Source organism: Syngnathus typhle, linkage group LG12 (genome assembly GCF_033458585.1).
Source record: "Syngnathus typhle isolate RoL2023-S1 ecotype Sweden linkage group LG12, RoL_Styp_1.0, whole genome shotgun sequence".
NCBI classification, from domain to species: domain Eukaryota; kingdom Metazoa; phylum Chordata; class Actinopteri; order Syngnathiformes; family Syngnathidae; genus Syngnathus; species Syngnathus typhle.
Window position 1 is genome coordinate 2,247,248 of NC_083749.1, and position 19,156 is coordinate 2,266,403.

General features: G+C 45.7%; 3 protein-coding genes across 5 annotated transcripts; 2 read left to right on the forward strand and 1 right to left on the reverse strand.

Annotated features, from left to right (window-relative positions):
• Positions 1-8: 8 nt before the first annotated feature.
• gsna (gelsolin a) lies at positions 9-6,652 on the reverse strand. 2 transcript variants are annotated; one of them, XM_061292570.1, is made up of 17 exons: positions 6,438-6,652; positions 4,514-4,711; positions 4,235-4,389; positions 3,984-4,145; positions 3,719-3,868; positions 3,558-3,647; positions 3,313-3,445; positions 2,935-3,239; positions 2,730-2,863; positions 2,557-2,647; positions 2,366-2,392; positions 1,546-1,716; positions 1,294-1,468; positions 1,052-1,173; positions 891-968; positions 751-811; positions 9-684 (listed from the first exon to the last, which is right to left on the reverse strand). In XM_061292570.1, the coding sequence occupies exons 2-17, from the start codon at positions 4,704-4,706 to the stop codon at positions 515-517; spliced, it is 2,217 nt and encodes a 738-aa protein (XP_061148554.1). In that variant the 5' UTR covers positions 4,707-4,711; positions 6,438-6,652; the 3' UTR covers positions 9-514. The 2 variants fall into 2 exon arrangements, with proteins under 2 accessions (XP_061148554.1, XP_061148555.1); XM_061292571.1 differs by lacking the exon at positions 2,366-2,392 and having other exon boundaries at positions 6,438-6,650.
• A 561-nt stretch (positions 6,653-7,213) lies between these two features.
• On the forward strand, positions 7,214-12,322 carry LOC133163042 (serine/threonine-protein phosphatase 2A 55 kDa regulatory subunit B alpha isoform). 2 transcript variants are annotated; one of them, XM_061292572.1, is made up of 10 exons: positions 7,214-7,521; positions 8,717-8,785; positions 9,175-9,272; positions 9,367-9,532; positions 9,655-9,767; positions 9,928-10,105; positions 10,218-10,382; positions 10,484-10,653; positions 10,813-10,904; positions 10,979-12,322. In XM_061292572.1, exons 1-10 carry the CDS (start codon positions 7,515-7,517, stop codon positions 11,256-11,258), a joined length of 1,338 nt encoding a protein of 445 aa, XP_061148556.1. In that variant the 5' UTR covers positions 7,214-7,514; the 3' UTR covers positions 11,259-12,322. The 2 variants fall into 2 exon arrangements, with proteins under 2 accessions (XP_061148556.1, XP_061148557.1); XM_061292573.1 differs by lacking the exon at positions 7,214-7,521 and adding an exon at positions 7,702-7,741.
• A 344-nt stretch (positions 12,323-12,666) lies between these two features.
• On the forward strand, positions 12,667-18,024 carry LOC133163652 (BCL2/adenovirus E1B 19 kDa protein-interacting protein 3-like). The gene is made up of 6 exons (XM_061293735.1): positions 12,667-12,945; positions 14,708-14,939; positions 15,462-15,540; positions 15,729-15,832; positions 16,312-16,461; positions 16,814-18,024. The coding sequence occupies exons 1-6, from the start codon at positions 12,891-12,893 to the stop codon at positions 16,860-16,862; spliced, it is 669 nt and encodes a 222-aa protein (XP_061149719.1). The 5' UTR covers positions 12,667-12,890; the 3' UTR covers positions 16,863-18,024.
• Positions 18,025-19,156: the final 1,132 nt, after the last annotated feature.

Below are 19,156 nucleotides of genomic sequence, written 5' to 3' on the forward strand. Positions count from 1 at the left end.
CACACAACTTTGAATTAATTGTTTTATTGTGATGGCATATTGTAGCAAAACTTAAAGTGGCAAAAAATGTAGACAAGCTAAATGGCAGCAAAGCTAGTCAAATAAATATGGCACGCATGCCACTCCTGCATTTAAAAAAAAAAAAAAAAAAAACATTGAGCATCCTGAGCAAGAGGCACAGTACCTTTAGAAACTAAAAGAAGGAAAGAAAATTACAATGATAATCCATCGTATCGCTTTGCTGGCTGTGTTTAGGTACGTGTCCAAATATAAAATACAAAAACATGGATTGCATTTTAACAAAAAAAAAAAATCCATGAAGAAAGCCTGGAAAACAATTTACTGCTCTTACTTGGTTTCAAAAGCTAACAAAGGCCGCACTGTGAGGAAACTTTTTTTTTTTTGTGGTACACAAGTCTCAAGACATACTAGCAGCTAAAAGCAAAAAACAGTCTTCTGCTTGCTAAGTATCAGGTGCTGCTCTGATGCGAAGCTCCGGGTACCACGTGTGAGCTCACAGGGCCAGTTCGGCCATGGCCCGTTCCAGGGGGTCGCTGGTCCAGTAGTCGTGGTCCCAGCCCAGGAACCAGCCGGTGAAGGTGGGCGGCTCGAAGGTCTGCTTGATCTTCACGATGGGCGTCCTGCGGTCTCTGTTAGCGGGATCTGTCTCGATGTAACGCGCCGCTGAAGGGGCGAGATAAATTTCAATAAGATCATTGAAACTCAAGTTACAAATGAAAAAAATCTTACCAGACGCCATCGCTTCGGTCTTCTCTTCTTCTTGGGCCTCGTTGCCGATCCAGACAAACACCTTGGCCAAAAGGAAGTTCGGTAAGCCTTATTCATGCTTTTTTAATTGCATCTCAAACGTGTGGTTGCGCTTTTCCAACCTGCTCCCAGGTGTCGAGGATCATGACATCATCAGTGGCCAGGTCATCCTGGGTTATCTCTCCAGGTACTTCTTCAATCTTGGAAAAGAAATAGTGTTTGAAGTAGCACACGACTCAACCCGCTTGGGGGTCTACCTAATATAACGACCGTAATGACTCACAATGAAGTTCCCGGTCTTGTTAGAGCAGGCAAACAGTCTAGGAGGATGAGCGTCCATTTTGTCCTTGAGTCTGGTCGAAGTGCGATATTCGGTTTTTCCTCCCAGAGCGTCCCAGAACTGACCTGGGAATGGGACACGCGTTTCCGATTTCAAAAAAGGTACTGTGGCCGACCCACCCATCTTCATGCAATGTCCCCTCTTGAAATATATCTGGCCAGATAATTGGTCTCAAGACTCCTTACCTGTCTCCTGTCCCTCAGTCAGCTCAGAGGGCGACACCCCCAAGAGGTCAGACAGTTGCTGGGCTCCTGTCTTCTCAGTGTCGCTGGCACCCACGCCCACCCACAAGAAGGAACCACCGGGGCTCACCAGAACAAAAGCATCATTGGAGTTCAGGTTGGCCGCCACTGCGTCGACCTAAATGTAAACAAGTGAGTTGTTGTGAGAAGAACCTTGAAGAGAAACGTCCGTGTCAATCTTTGTGATGGCCTTACCTCCACGGCTCTGGTGTGTCCGGCGGAGTTGGAGCGCACCTGGAAGAGGCGAGTCTCTGCGGGCTCTGACTGACCTCCTTCCCTGGACGTGCCACCCTTGTAGACCACCATGGGCTGTCCTCCAAACAGACTCATCAGGTGGGCCGGCTCCTTACCCTGCACCACCCTCACCTGACACAAACGCCATGAAGATCACTAAGCATATCCGTGCACCGGTTCCTTGAGCAGGGCAAGCTCATGCGTCTCGTGACACAACTTAGCCACAAAGGCTAATCAAGCTAAACTATCATTTACTCTTAACAACACAGTGAACATCAACTCAGCAGACGATCACGATGCTTCAAAAAGTTTCACGTCATGCAGTTGAGTCAAAGCGAGCAACAGTTATCTTTATCTGACTGTTCCTTTGGCGCCATCTGGTGGCATTTTGGTGCAGAGGATTAGGAACCTCACTAAATTGAACTGTGTGATTCTGATATTATAATATAAAAGTTGTAACAAAATAGACATGATACTATAGCGATAATTCATAAATTGCGCTCTGTCTAAGTGAGAGTGAAGATCTTGGAAAATCTTTTTGCGTTTTACACACAAACTGAACATGCGGTCGGGTGTACATACATGACGCATGCACATGGAAATGACACGCAAGAGTACGCAGTGAGGTGAAAATGAAGACAAACCGGAGAAATGAGCACCTCGTATGCACAGAGCCAGGACGGTGTTGAAGTAGAGAATTTAAATATTCTTCCCTTTATTAACTAATAAGAATGTTGTCACTGGCTCTGGACAAAAAGGCTCAGCTTGAAAAGAAGAATACCTGAGTGGTTATAGGAGCACCGGCAACCTGAGGAAAAAGAAGCCGTGTAAAATCGAGGCGGGGGAAAGGAAGAAGCGAGGGAGAGAGAAGGCGAAGGATGCGAAGATCAGACGAGGGAGGAAAAAAAGGAACGCTGACTGAATGAGTTTATGAAAACAAAAGGCAGGTTTTTTTAAGAAGATATGAGCTACCTGCACTGGGCCGCCACCAAGTTCCTCATCCAGCTGGGCGGTGAGGAGAGCACAGGTCCCAATTTCATCCTGGCTGGAGTCCATGCCCTGCCTGTCAAAAAAAAAAAAAAAAAAATGGTCACACGCTCGTCACACACCAAGAGGCCTCCCTCCACCAAGCTCGTCCTTCTCACCACATGTAGATGATATGCCCCTGACGTCCTCCATGGTGGTATTTGTACTGGATGATGTAACTGTCTCCTCCGAAGAACTGGCCATAGGTCGACGCGTCCACCGGCACCTTGTCGGATCCCTCGATGCGCCAAATCTGTCAGGGAAGAAGCAAGATTGAGCTGGCGGGACACTTCATTAGGTACAACCGAAAGCCTCGCGCTTCACCTCTTTCTCGCCAGTGCCGTCGTCCACCATGCCGTGCTGGGCGGCCATGGCGGAGGAGTCGTGCAGAGTGGCGGCGTCGAAGGCCACCTTCTCGATCTTGGCGATGCTGTTGGCGATGTAGGCCACGCCCAGGCCCACCGTCTGATCTTTGTCCCTCCAGTTCTTGAAGAACTGCTTGAAGAGCGGCGTCTCGCCCGACTCGGGCAGGATCTGCACTTGGGTGTGTTTGGGGTAGCCCATCTTCTTGATGAACTCCTCGGCCGCCTTCATCGACGCCTTGCGCTCGTCCATGTTGGCGCCTTGACCTTGAGAGAAAGGACAGCGAATGTGCGTCAGATCACTAGTTTTGTTCAAAACAGATCACGGTTTTCGCTTCACCTTTCCATACGTAGATCTTGCCGTCGGAGCCGTGGTCCAGAATGAAACAGTCGCCGGTCTCCAAGGCACTTTGCTGGAACGGGTTCTCTTCAGCCACCAGCGCAATCGTCATGCCGCCGTTGGCGTTGGACACCTGGTGACACGGAAAACAAACATCAGAGTTTATAGGGTCAAAGTCCAGGGACTATACACGATTTTCTGCAGCCGAGCCGTGATTGGTTGAGACCTTTCCTGGGTTGGAGTACCTTGTAGAGTTTGGCCCTCATCCTGTTGGAAGCGTCGGCCTTGATGTCATCAGAAGTGGCGAGAGGCAGCTCTGGCTTTTCTCCTAAAACCTAAAAGGAAAACATGACCTTACGTGGGCTGTTCCTGCTATTATTTTTGTCTAGCTCCTGTTGAAGATCACCTCGATCATCTTGTCTCTCTCGGCGCCCTCGTCACAGACGTAGACGTGGGCCCTCCCGCAGCGCTCGTTGTCGCGGATCCCCTTCGCCACCTGCACGGCCTTCAGCTTTTCAAAGCGGTTACTCTGGGAACCGCACCACTGGTAGATCTCCTGTGAAGCATGAAGAACAGGAAAAGTAAGTTGATACAAGCAAATAAACTCCGTTTCCAATATCTTAATACATAAAAAAATGTTTCCTTCAAAACAGGCACCCAAAGTGACTCACATTGCCCAAGTCCAAAATGAAGCAGTCCCCTTGGTTGAAGCTATCCCAGCTGACCGGCACCTCCGTTGCCCTGACAGTCCGACGACCTTTGACCTGGAGCAGTCGCTGTACAACCACCTCATTGGTGACGACGTGCTTGAACCCTGAAGCCACGCCTCCTTTCTGGTAGTTACCAGACACAAAGGTAACGACTTCTTATCAATTTCAAGTTCTCCTTGAAGCAAAAAAAAAAACACGAGTTCAAATCTCACCATATACTTGATCCCAGACTTAAAGTAGCCAAGAAAAGTTTTGGACTCGTATCCTTGGACTTCCCGATACTGGATGGGTTTCCCTCCCAGGAAGTCGTCCATTTGGACTGTAAAAATGGCCGCCGAGCCGCTCTCGTCCTGGGTGCAGAAATCACCTGCGGAAGGCCATTTCGATTTCAAATCAGAAACAAGCTCGAACAAATAGTTCCCCTTATCGGACCAAACGTTTGTTCCTCTTAAAATCGCCATTTGGGAACGATTTAGTCTCTCTGCACTCACCCAACCAGAAATGGAGGTCATACTGGAGATTTCCCGAGCGTTGCTTGATGGTGTTGAGGATGATGTACGCATCTCCCGTGTAAAATCCTCCGTAAAGGTTCTCAGGAACCGGCACCAGGTTGAAGTTCTCCACCCTCCAGACCTGGAGGCCTTGCTTCTTTCCAGCACGCTCAAACTCTGGGTGCTGCGCCATTCTGCCTGAGAGGAAAAAAATAAATAAATCACACAACCAGTTGTGTTGTCGTGGCAACTAGCTTGGCGTGAACAGTGGTCACTCTGTGATAAGAGAAGCTGAGCTCCTATTTATGAAACACCAAGCCTCTCCCCTTAGGGCTGGGGCTGTTGCCATGGATACAACGATACAGTTTGCGCCATATTTAGAAATGGCGCAGGGTAGAGTGAATCATGGGTGTTTCCCATTGTGGAAGGAAGCTTCAGCTATTATGACTCAAACAAGCCAACAGAGAAGTTCTATCCACCATATGGAGCTGACTTCAACCCTCATTTTTCTCGTCCACGTTTCAAAACTGAAAAACCTTGTGGACTCCAACAGCGCTTAACTAAGATGACGTAGTGTTCACGGAAATGTTCTCAGCAAACTAGCTTGGCAGAGTAAACATTACCCCGCGTATAAACAAGCTCTCTGAATTGAAGCAGTGTTTGGAATTTCACCGACATGCTTCAAATTTAGTTGCACCTCGGGTACGCAGTGTTTCTGCTTCTCCCTAGACATATGAGGAACAACAACATGTCCCAAACGATTGGTTATAAATCATCAACTTCTGCTTGAGCGGCTATAAAAGTTACTAACCGTCACACCCGACAATTTGATTACCACATGCAAGCAAAGAGTCTTGCTGGACAAGAGGGGCAGACGTGAATGTTGGTATCTGGTCCCCTCCCCCATGCTTGGCTCACTATGGCTGCTCCTTTTGTAGCGTTCCTGCTGCAGGCCTCAAATGTAACCCAAACAGTGGCTTCATATGTCACAAAACAGCATGGTTCTCAAAAGTCTTGTGATTTCTCAGCTGCTTTCTCAGCTGGAAAAACAAGTCGGCAATTCACAGTTTGATTTGTGAAATAAACTCACTGCAGGCTTGTATTGGGTTTCCCCCCCCCCCCCCCCCCCCTAAGCGAGGAATGACTCATTCCGTTTTCCCACATCATCGTCGTGAACATTGGAAATACATGACTTTATGATTGATCCTTAATTGTATGTGAAGATGATGATCATGCCAACACAAGAATGAGTGACACGCTCATCTTGTGGTCGCTGACTCGACTTCCTCTGTCTCACTATTTGCTTTGACGTCGCTATAGGAACAACAGATAGCGCTTCTTGTGGATGGCATACTGTCATTTCTGATGAGTCTTTAACTGAGCGTCTCAAATTGTTTAAAAATGTATAAATTCCAATAACGATCCATTTTCTACACCACTTCATCCTCATTTGGAGGAGTTGTAGCCTGCCCCATAAACTCTAAACAAACCATTGTGAGTGTCAGATTGTTTATATATGAGAGCTACACAGTATTGTTGTGTTATGGATATTATTGCAATATTTAACATGCAGCTAAACAAATTACATCGCCTAAACAAGCATACAGGAAGGCCGGAGATAAGATTTGAACCCTGAACCTTCATGAGGTGGATGTCTACTTGTTCACTGGGCTGCCAAAGTGTATTCAAGTGGAAGCACACAATTTTCTCTCTCCATGCAAGCAAGGATTTTGCCCTTATATGGCATCGGCTGCTCTCCAGAATAAGCTTGATACTACAGACACTTCAGAAAGCCAGACAAAGTAGGGCGACATGCAAAAATAAGGCCCGTTCGTTCTGTATTCTTATGCATGGAAGTCACTTGATCTCTCAATGCGACCCACGGACTGGAATGCATTTACTAGAAAGTCCAAATGTGTCGTACCTGACAGATCCTGAGTTCTTTAAAATGAACGGAGAACAAAAGGAGCCGAGGGCAAGCCGAGATGAGCGCTTCTAGCTGCAGCCTGGGAGCAGTGAGGCGTCGAGACGGCGTAGCAGCTGAGTTGAGCGCAAAGCCGCTACTCTTGAAGCTGTCCCGGGACACTCCCCGTTACGACACACCTCTTAGTTGGCAGGCTGGCTGGCTGGCTGGCCTGCCCTGCAGCCTGCACAAAGTGGAGGTCGAGTCCGTGCGTGCGCACTGCGCTCATCCACGCGCACGCCTATTTTATCCCGATGTTTGTTTAGTGTGATCATCTTGCATGCTTAAGACACTTTAACAGTCGACAGGCACGAGGAAATGTCAATTAGTTGCGTGTAATTAACATCACAATGCTTGATTTAATTCTACTTCCGGTACCTGATACTCCCATCACGTTGAGCTCTGCTGCCACCTACTGGTGACGCAGCAAACAAATCCAAGCGCAAGATAAATCAGTGTTTGCAGCCTCACCGACTTCAAGGCACACCCAAAAAAATCTACAAAACAAAAATGTCACAAATGAAATGATTGGTCTTCTCGAATCTTCTGCTGTCAAGTGGAAGAGCATTTATTTTTTCTGCCTTTCTTTGGACGTTGTAGGCATAACAAACAAAATAACGATTGTTATTTTGGACGACAATAATGAAGTTACAGTGAGTTTATCTCGACGGAAATGCCTCATGGTTGGTTTCATTCAGATTTTTTTTCCCACTCGTGCGCGCGCATCAGAGCATCTGCCTTGCGGCGTGCGCGCGCATTGTAAAATATGCATTTGAGTGGAGGTGCGGAAAGAGACGAGGTGGCTGTGGCGCGGTGGACAAGTGACTTGCGGGATGCCAACTCGAGAAACACAGTCAGGAAATAGAGGCGATCATTATTGAAAAACGCTTGATCGCTCGCCCCGACTGTCAGGTTTGAGCTGCGGGACAAGCGGCGATCCACCGCAAGAGAAAGTTGACTAACCCACGAAGCAACGCGTGGGAGTGGGAGGAAGGAAGGATCGCGTTTGACTGAGGCGAGCCCCCAGTCTGTCTCATCATGGCAGGTAAATCATTTCACCGGTTCCACATGGAAACGCCGCGATCACGCCGACGTTACAGCAACTCTGCCCGGTATGCACAAGCCCCTTGCTTCGATGGCTGGACGTTTGTGCGTACGCCCTATCGGCAGTTTGGCTAACGGTAGCAGGCTAACACAACTTAGCCGATGCTAATGCTAACGTTAGCTAGTCAGCAAACTCCGGTGTCATCACGCGTCTGGCCTGAGTAAGACCGATAACTTCCCTGCTCTACATATCCGCGGCACTTGAAAACGATCGGTTTTATACATCCACGCCGCCTCCAAATAAATCACAAAAGCGACATTTGGCACCCCAAATGAAGAAATGATCTAATTAACATGCACATGTCCTGGCAGGGAAGCCTGCAAGCTAACGTTAGCTCAAACTTTGACATTGACCACATGCTATCGCCGCAGAGCTAGCGCTTGAAACATTCGGCAGGTTTGGCATTTGACTCGAGATCAAGATGATATGTTGTCGTGCGAAAAGCACGCTTGTGGTTGACTAGTTATGCAACCCAATATTTCCCTACTTTTCATTCATCAGCTACCAACGTCACGACTTCCGTTGCTATTTGTATTCATTCTTAACGAGCTCTGTGATTTGGCTGTTTTGTTGACCGAATTTGGATTATTGAATTGTTTTTGCAAAAGGAGCTCGTCAGTAAAGGGATCTTGTCAGCAATGCATCTGATCGGGTTCCTGTCGGGCGGGGAAGTGAGACGGATCCACGGGCATTGTGTTGCGATGATGGCTGCTTATCAAATCGCCCATTTTCTTTGACCAGATAGCCAATGTATAGGTTAACTAAGTATTATTAACTTCTCCTTCCCTCTCTGGATCCTTAGCTGCTCATAATTCTATTTGGAGTCACGACTCGCCTTCGAATATGGCAACGGTGATGACTCATAAATGACTGGTTGTTCCTATCACTGCACCTAACCATTATCCCCTGTAAAACATTTGAATTGTAGTTCATTTCAATAACTTGCCTTGTAAGAAATAAATGTCTATTTGGAATGCAGAAAAGATTTGAGAGAGAAAAAAATGGCTGTATTTTGTTGGTCTGATTACCGCCCATCCGTTTTCTGAAGCTCTTCTCGGGAGGGTCACACGGCGTGTTGGAGATGATGTTTTGCGTGTTCGCTGAAAGCTTCATTTCAGTTTATTTATACTTCCAGGAGCTGGAGGTGACATGCAGTGGTGCTTCTCTCAGGTGAAAGGAGCCATTGATGACGATGTGGCTGAAGGTATGAGCAAAAGCACATTTTTAGACTCCACTCGTTTGTATGTCATCGACTAGTTGAAGTCCGTTCGTAGCAAGTCAGACTATTAATAAATTCAATAAGTGTGAAAGAAGACAATGGTGACATTCCATGAATGCAAAATGGTGTTTTCTAGTCCTTGAATGTAGGTTAGTCATAGCTAACCCTCAAATGTGGTGACCCCTCCTCAGACAATCACTCCACAAAGACATTCAATAAACCTTTTGTGTTCCCGTCCTTCTGCTTCACTGGGCAGTAATGGCTTAAGTAAGAATTTATATGAAAAGTGGTGCGCTCTTATCCCCCGGCTGCTCGACATCTTCTGTCGCTCTGGCTTATTATTCATTGTTGTTGTTTTTTCCCCCCCTATTCAGCCGACATCATCTCCACGGTTGAGTTCAACCACACAGGTGAGCTGCTGGCCACGGGTGACAAAGGTGGGCGTGTGGTTATTTTCCAGCAGGAAATAGAGGTATGATCTAACAATGTTTATTTGCAACAATGTTTTAATTTGCAATTTATTTTTTTCTAACAACGATCCTCTCTTCTTTCCACCGCTCCCACAGAACAAGAGTATGCCTCAGTTTCGGAGCGAGTACAACGTTTATAGCACTTTCCAAAGTCACGAGCCCGAGTTTGACTACTTGAAGAGTTTGGAGATTGAAGAAAAGATCAACAAGATTCGCTGGCTCCCTCAGAAGAACGCCGCTCAGTTCCTGCTGTCAACTAACGGTAAATGAGTCGCCCATACCCGTCGGAGGGTTGTGACTTTAGGAACCGCTATCCAAGTTTTGGTCATGCAGCCTGAACTGAAATTCATCATGTGACTGGTTTTGTATTTTCCCCTCTGGCAGATAAAACCATGAAGTTGTGGAAGATCAGTGAACGAGACCGGCGACCGGAGGGCTACAATCTTAAAGAAGAAGATGGACGCTACAAGGATCCCAACACTATCACCTCATTACGGGTAAGGCCGTGCAGGTCAAGGATTAATCATAGAGACATAAGACGGATGGGGCGAGCGAGGCTGACCCAAACATTTGGTGTTGTTTGACCTAATTTAGTCCCTAGACTTGCTCAGGGTTATAGAGTATTTGAGTGGCTCAGATTTCAATGTTGTGTGTCAGGTGCCAGTTTTGATACCCATGGACCTCATGGTGGAAGCCAGCCCACGCAGGGTGTTCGCCAACGCACACACCTACCACATCAACTCCATCTCGGTCAACAGCGACAACGAGACCTACCTGTCGGCGGACGACCTCCGCATCAACCTTTGGCACCTGGAGATCACCGACCGCAGCTTCAGTATCTTTTTATTTTCCCGTCATTGTCGGATTGTGCCAAAAGTGATCTTTTTAGAGCGGGCTGGCGGATCCCGTCGAAAAGCGTTCTGGGCCTTAACCCCCGCGTCCACCAGATGTTGTTGACATCAAGCCAGCCAACATGGAGGAGCTGACGGAGGTGATCACAGCAGCCGAGTTCCATCCTCATCAGTGCAACACTTTTGTCTACAGCAGCAGCAAAGGAACCATCCGTCTGTGCGACATGAGGATCTCCGCACTCTGTGACAAGCACTCCAAACGTGAGGAACGCCCACCCGTTCATAAATTGATCATCCATATCTGCTTTTGTGGGAAAAGATGTGTGAACGTCAGGTCCATTTTTTTTTCCCCTTCTCTCAAGTTTTTGAGGAGCCAGAAGATCCCAGTAATCGCTCGTTCTTCTCCGAGATTATTTCGTCAATCTCGGACGTGAAATTTAGTCACAACGGACGCTACATGATGACCAGGGACTATTTGTCTGTGAAGATTTGGGACTTGAACATGGAGAACAGGCCGGTGGAGACTTATCAGGTGAGTTCATGCTTTTTTTTTTGCCTGATTGCTTGGAATAAACTTCCATTTAATAATATCGTTGTAGATGCTTGCTGATGTCTCAAGTTATCGTTTTGATTGAAGGGCGTGTCCAGTATGACCATGTCGATTTTGTATTCTCTCATTTTTCCCTTTCAGGTCCACGAGCACCTGAGGAGCAAACTGTGCTCGCTCTACGAAAACGACTGCATCTTTGACAAGTTTGAATGTTGCTGGAATGGCAACGACAGGTGATTTAAAACTTTTTTGGGCCAGTATTGTTTATTCAGACCTTATTATAATCGTCTCCACGTTCTCGTTCCAGCGTGGTGATGACCGGCTCGTACAACAATTTCTTCCGGATGTTCGACCGGAGCCAGCGGCGCGACGTCACTTTGGAGGCCTCCCGGGAGAACATCAAGCCCATGCAGGTCCTCAAACCCCGCAAGGTGTGCGTGGGGGGCAAGCGCAAGAAGGACGAGATCAGCGTGGACAGTTTGGACTTTAACAAGAAGATCCTGCACACCGCCTGGCATCCCCAGGACAACATCATCGCCGTAGCCACGACCAACAACCTCTACATATTCCAGGATAAAGTCAATTAATGTTGCACAAGATCCGGCGTGCGTGCGTGCGTGTGAGACGTCGTGACGCACCGCCTGCCGTCCCGCGGCCTCGGCCAGGGTGGGTCACTGCAACGCTGACGACCCCGTGTGTCGCTACCGGGCGGACCGGCCTTTGTTGCAGTTGGAGACGGAGGAAGCCTCGTTTTTTTGCCCCTCGTCAAACTGTCTGACACTGACACCTGCCTTGTTGTTTCAGTGATGTGCCATTTTTTGTTGGGGTTTAGTTTAATTTTTTTTTTTTTGTCCGCCTGCCCATGTACCTCTCCTGAGGTAACAGGGGTGTAACGGAATAATATCCCCAATTTTTTTTTTTGAGTACAAATTTATTTTTATAAACTTCTCCCATGGCTCAATGGAAATTTTTTATTAGCGTGTCCCTCATTGTCCTGTGCCATAGTCTTTTTTTTTATTTTTATTTTCTAAGTGAAAAATGCCAGTCAACTCTTTTGTTGTCATTCGTAATGTGTGCACGCACACATACTTTTATGAACTTAGCTGTCTTAGTTTGATTCGAGTCTACTTCCATATCTTAATCGCACATACACAGTCACATATGCTCATAGGTTCTGGACAAAGACGGCTCTGATCTTCTCAAGTCTTTGCAACTAAGGTATCGGAATATCACCATGTCAAATGGCACCTTGATTTAAACATGACAATGGTTGTTTATTTATATTTAAACAATTTGTCTCTGGAATGATTCCGTCCTCTATTCTAACCATTTTAAACTGGACCTTTGGCATTTTATAACGTTGGGGTTATCTCAAGCGTTCTCTTCCCATGATGTGTCACAGATCTGAAGCATAACTTCAACACTGGACTCAAATCCTTGTGTTTGTCAGGCAAATGTTTAAAATATCATTTGGGGGCATCCTTTTAATTCAAATACAAGCATTACTGCTACTCTATATGTGTTAGTGCAATGGGCTGCAAGAGATCTGATGCGTATTGTCTCCACACCTTCACAAATGTGGACCAGTGTCAATGTGCGACTGCAATTTAAATCTATGACAGTGACCGTAATAAAAGAACTACTTTTTGCAGTCTCTTGCTCGTTAACTTGTTTATATGAGGCGCTTGACGTGACACTTGATGGAAATGGAGCAAATGTAACGTTCTGTGTTTGCTTTCTGCAGAAGCCGAGGAAGAAAAGGAACCTTTTCGTTGGAAACAGCCGGATCTGTCCAAACCCGTTTTCTGCAGCGCCTGTTTGTGTACGTGAGTATACGTACGCCTATTATGGGCGTCGAGTCACATCTTAAAAACAAAACAATACTTTTTTTTTTTTATATATCTAAAGGATGTTCCAATGACGCAAGTGGGACGGCAGTGATTAGTTTAATGAATCTATATTTTTAGAATGTTGTATAATTACTGTCGTCGTTCTTGCCCTACGTCATCAGTCAGCTCCGGGAGGATCTGTGTGAGCCTCGCGGCGGCTAACGCGTAAAAGCAAATCGCTGCTTGCTCCTCGCCAACAAAAGCGTCTGACGGCGGGGCGAAACACTTGTGTTGTCACTCGTCTGAATGTATGAGCTTAAAGTCGGAGGCGTTTTCCACTGACGAGCTTTTTTTTTATGCAACCCACACTGGTTGTTTCCAGGCTCAACGATGTCCGACGCTAGTCAAACAGCTTCAGAAAACAACGGAGACTCCGGTCTAAACGGTGAGTAGTCTGCTACATTTGATGATTTTTTTTTCCCTCAATACAGCACCACTGTATATTACGTGTGGTGTAGTGTTTTTATAATTTCTCCTAAATAGTTGTGCATCTTTGTTTATCTATTTTCCGTCGCGAAGCTACATTTGAAGAAGGCGGAGTGAAGAACGCCATGTTCCGTTTATTGACAGCGTTTGGACCAATGGTTGTTTAGAGTCTGTTGACTGGCAGGCGTGTGAGCCAATCAATAAGCCAGGTGGTGTTGTGGAGGTGGGATTAAGTTATGTCAACAAGACGAGCTCGAAGATGCCAAAAATTGTTAAATTTGAGAACCGAGTATTCAGATCGTTCTTATTTATGTGATTATGTTTCCGGCCCCTTTGTGTGTTTTTAATGTTTTGATATTAATGAATCTATTTACTCTTCGAAAATGACAGTGATCGTTGTTTTCACTTGACCTCGATCGTTAAGATAAGCAAGTCAAATTAAAGTCAGTCTGGTAATCCAAAAACAGAATAAAAAGCTCGTTTATTCAATATGTCAACTTCTCAGCATTGTGATTTGCTCAAAACTCATATTTATCTCAATATTTAAGAGGCTTATCTAAAAAGGTCTTCTAATGGTTTACATGAGTTTGATAAAAGTCTTCATCGCTTTTGTGGGTCACTTTGCCTCAACAATGAAGCCTTCAGACACGCATGTTAAAACAAAGCTTTAAAATCCTGCCCACCAGGTCATCAGCAAGATAGGGCGACGGCGTGTATGTGCGTTATCTGAGCCAGTGTTCTATTTTTGGACCTTCCTGGAGCTCTAACACCAGGTCATAAACATATCCATCACATATGCTCTTCAGGGCAAGAACCTCCAAGTGCTCTGCTCTATCCGAACTTCAACGTCATTACATCGAAAAAAAAAGTCACTTCGCGTCCATTCTCGTAATCCACTTGACAGCCGAAGCCAGAACGTTCGTAAACGCTTGGGACCATGGCAACGGGGCTTCAAATCACAGACCACCGAGCAGGGACAATGCTCTGTCAACAGCAGCTCTGCCATGTAATCCAATGGATCTCACGGGGCGGGACGGCTGAAATGACACGTCGGGTCAACGAGTCTAACTGGACCGGACTAACTTTGCAATTGACACTTTGACCACACTATTTCTTGCCCGTCGAAGACAAATGTGCATCAAATTCGTGTCATTACTAGAATTGCAAATTGTCTTCATTTTTTAATATATATATATTTTTAAATATCTGACCAGTTTTGACTCTTCTGATTTGCAAAACGAGTTTGTTTTGTAGCTTTTACTGTATATAATATGGGGTGCTCGTACATTTATTCATAATGGGCCTCCGAAAGAAGCTACGACTACAATGCAGCACCCCTGATTTAGACAATGGAAAAATGGTTGCATTTATTTGTATATTTTTGCACCAGCCTGCCCATCATCTATAATCGTAAGTCCGGCTCAGCTGTCCGCCCAGGCAAAACCCGCACACACATGGAGAAGGGAGTGTCGTAAATCACATGGAAGGTCCACAAGAACCCACGGGAAGGCATTTACTGCCCTGTCATCACACTGTAGAAAATACTGCTTTGCTCATCGACATTTGATTGACGCTCTCAGGGCAGTCCGATGTCACATCCGCGTGTTTGTGTGAAAGTACTGCTCGCATTTCTTTGGGGGCCGCACGAGTGAAAAATATGTACACACGTTGCAGATTGTGCGGTTTGGAGGCGCCTTGAGCTTTTGACTTTCTCCCCACAGGGTCCTGGGTGGAGTTGGAGATGAGCCGAGGCGCCGCGGGGTCAACCCAGTCCTCGTCCGCAGTTAGCCCAGTTTCGGCCTTGCTGCCCCTTCCTCAGGTGGAGGAAGAGGAGGCCATAGTGGGGGCATTGGAGCATGTCCCATCCTCATCGTCCATCCACAACGGTGACATGGAGAAGATCCTGCTGGACGCCCAGCATGAATCCAGCCGTAGCAATTCCTCCTGTGACAGGTGGGTCTTACCTTAAATGACGAAGTCTGCTTTTCATTTAGCTTCTATTTTATCCGGTTGAAATCTCCATGTCTGTTCCTTCCCTCCCCAAAAGTGACCCAGCTCAGGAATTTTCTTTGGCAAAGTTCACGGAAAGTCCCAAGCTTCAGGGCTCAGAGCAAGCGTTCTGTGATTTCACTAAAGTGCTTGGCTCCTGTCCAAAGTTCAGTTTGACTTTTTAGCCTTTTTGCATTCGATTGCGTCAGATCAGCTGAGCAAACCACAAATGACCTTTCAGAACACTTCACAAATGCATCTTTGTTGAATATTTATCGAATAATGTTCTTGAAGTTGAATAGTTGTTGCAAGCGGCCTGGCACGTAACCACGCAATCAGAAGGCCAATTTGTCGTTGCTATGGTTACCCGTGGTCGCATAGGTTGTGCACTGTCTGACCGCCTGCCTGACCTGGTGGCTGTCAGAACGAGCCCGCACTTATTTCAGATTTTTTCTTCCCTCTGGTTTTGTTTTGCCCCCCACACAGTCCTCCACGACCCCACACTCCGCAAGATGAAGGGCAGATCATCTTCGACGTGGACGTGAGCGGCCGACGAGACAGTCAAGTAAGAACTCAAGCGAGGCCGCTGAACTTCTTTAGCGGGGTTGCCATGACGACCTCATTCCCAGACTGCGGTAAAGGTGTATTGTATTCACCAGAACTGTAACAACTACTGGCTTCATTTTTAACCAAAAAAAAAAAAAAAAAATGTTTTAGACTTTATAGATGCCAACCTCGTGTTTGTGTGTTTAGACAGAAGAGGACGTCTTGGACAAGGAGCGGGACATGGACATCCTGATGAAGGACGCGGATTGGGTTGCTGACTGGTCTAGTCGACCGGAAAACATTCCTCCTAAGTAAGTCTGGACTGTGTAAACATTCCCCTCGATACGCACGGACACACACGTACACTTGTTTGTTTGCACTGAGCAAGTGCTTAGTCATCAAAGCGGAGAAGGTTGCTGTGACACCACGATACTAAAATAACCCAGCTACTTGACATTATTACGTCCGAAACTGCGACTCACAAACACCCGGGCCCTAACTTGTGACTCTAATTCATTCCGTGAGCCTGCTCTTAACTCAAAGCACGTGTATCATCACATCATTTGTCCTCATTGAAACGTTCCAGCGACAGGCTGGTCTGTCCATTGGCCACCAGGTGGCAGTATAATGCTGTGGACGTAGAGGAAAAAGAATATATGCCTGTGGGTATTGTTATATTTCCTGACTACATGTGTTGCTGCACCATTTGTGTTCAAATATTTCTATCTTAAAGATTTCTAGTACAACTAGTATCGATGAGTCTTAATTATTATTCTCCCCCCCCCACCAGGGAATTTCATTTCTGTCACCCTCGCCGCTCTGTGACGCTCAGCATGAGGAAGACTGGTGCCATGAAGAAGGGAGGCTTCTTCTCTGCCGAGTTCCTCAAAGTCTTCATCCCATCCTTGCTGATTTCACACATCCTCGCCCTCGGACTTGGGTAAGAAACACTCGTGCACTTTGGTCAGTGATTTGTGTTTAGCTTTCTTTTAATAGCACATTTTATTTATATTATATTATTAAGTTTATTTAAAAAAAAGATAAGGCTGCACAGAGATTTGTAATCCTCTCCATCCCCCAAAATATATTTTCGTTATTTTATTTTTTTTCTTGTTGATATTTGTAATAAGGCAAATACGCAGCCATTTGCACCCAGTTCCGATTATCTCCACAAGAGAGCGCCGTTTCACCACGTCAGCTTTCTTCCCGACTTCCCATTCCTTTTAACCATCATGTCTTTCCTGGGCCCGGCATTTTGACACGTGACCCGCATGTGACCATCTTCTCAACAGAGTGTACATTGGGAAGAGGTTGACCACGCCCCCCACCAGCTCCTTCTGAAGCTGAAACCGAAGAAAAGTGCCTGAGAAGTAGCCCGGACGCCAGAGAAAGTGTTGTTGTCTTTTGCAGAGTTTCTCCTTCTTCTCCCCTGCTTGCCCCCCTTCCTCCTCCTCCTCGCTGAGATTTGATATGTTCTCAGGAGAAATGCATCGGCCTTTCCCGACATCGCCCACCCGTTATATCCATTCATTTGTAAAAGTTTTTTCAACAAGTGCGAAGGCTATATTAATAGGCTTGTTTTTGATGTCAAAATGGGCCACTTTTTTTTTTTCTTTCAGAAAAGGCTTAAAAAAGTGGAAGACAGGGTGTGTGTGTGTGAACCACTTGTGCGCTGACAGTATTTTCAAGGTTGGGTGTCCATTTGAAGTGACCTGATAAGATTTGCTATCAAAAATAGAGTCAAAAATATAGTTTATATTTTTTGGGGGGCGGGTGTACAAACGCTAATTTGTACTTTAAAAAAAAAAAAAGCACCAAAGCCTTGCTGAGTTGGGGCCGTAGTTCCTCAAGTTTGAAGCCGCGTGTGTAATCCACAACTACAAATGATCTAACTTGGTGTGTGATTGCAGATGCATGACTGACCGTTTTCAACAACAGCACAAAAATGTAATCCGCTATTTAAAATTTCAATGGGAAGACACTTGCGTTTTGCCCACAGCTGAACTTTGACCCATCATGGAAATGCAGTGTAGACCAAATGTTAATCAAGCATTTACTAGATTTTTAAAAGTGCAGATGAGAGGTAAAAGTTTTTCTTTACAAAAATGGCCCAGCAGGTTAATTCCACTCATTTTGTAACCAAAATGAATCTAGTTAGCAGAGTGGTGATTTTGATTTCACTGTATTGCCATTAGTGTAACTTTCTTTTTAGTTTTTGATATTTATGCTCATGTGAATATGTGCAGCAATCAAAAGGCCTCCCCCTTTTTTTATTCTTTTTTTTTTCTAAAGATATAATTGTTAACACTCAGCGCATGAGTCGCTTTGGCCAACTTCTAAAAACTTTTTGTGATTGGTCCTGATGTGCGAAGGAACCTCGAGAGCGCTCTCACACTAAGATGGTCCGACAGTAACTAATGTAACATGTTTGCTTTCGTTTTTTCTTCTCCTATTCCATTCAACTGATGATAAACGTTTTGTCATTAAAGATAACCTGAATGAATCTTCCGCCGCTCTGGCTACATTACTCATGTTAACATTCCATAAGGGCCGCTTCCTAAAAGTACATCACCCTTTGGCAGCTGTTACAATCCACAAGTGTTATCTTCAACCTCATTCCAAGCTGCAGCTTATGTGCAGACCCCCGAGTACAAGCCGTCCCTTAAGGATATCATCAACTCTCATCAGCACAGCCATGTATGGTTTTATTGTGCTATGCGCGACAGCAATTATAATTAAAAAATAGATCCTGATTATTTCACAGCCATTTCCTCCCCCATGTCAGCGCATGTGTTATCGACCAATCCCAACGCCGCAAAACCCGTAGCCCATCCCACTGCAGTTGCCGGCGTTGCCGTGGGTTACCGTGGGTGGTGGCCACTCCTCACTTTTGTCGGTGAGGAGATTGACATTTATACAGCATCGCATTTCTACAAGGATTAAACACTATAATGTGTATATATCTTATAAAAATACAAGTTCAGTCCTTTTTTTGTTCCCATATTTTATTTCATACAAAAGCAAAAACTGTTGGATTTGAAAAGTTTGTATGTTTTGGATTTTTTCGCCAACTCGACACATTAGTTGGCTTGTTTCTTCAGCGTTGTAAACGTCTCCGAAGGGGTCTCGTGAAAAGAAACAGGTTGACACAAAGAGTTATAGAACTGTACATCCCGAAAGCCAGGACTGTGCCCTTCCTCTCCAGAGTACAAGCCTCGTCCAACTGTTTATCAGGCATGCTGCCAAGTTTCCTTGCTAATTATGCAACTCGGCTCAGTCCCCCTCTCTGTGCTGCACGCCGATCTGTGTATGGTAGAAGTGTTTTGTTTCTCTTTGTGTCCGTCCACCATTATTTTCAAGACGTTTGCACTTTGTTGGTGTGTTCACATTGGGGCCCCCTGAAGAGGAAGCATAATGGCAACTAAACTACTCTGTGCCCAACACGTTGTTATGGAAACTGCGTTGAAATGTATTCCACAGTCACTGCGGTCTATGTCGACATGTGAGTCAGGATTTGTTAGGCTGAAGCTGTTGTCAAGGTTACAATGGGGACAAGATGAGGATTTTTTTTTTTTTCTGTTTTAAAGTAACCCAAACAGTAATAGTATAAGTTGTATTTTCACTTAAGGAAGCAG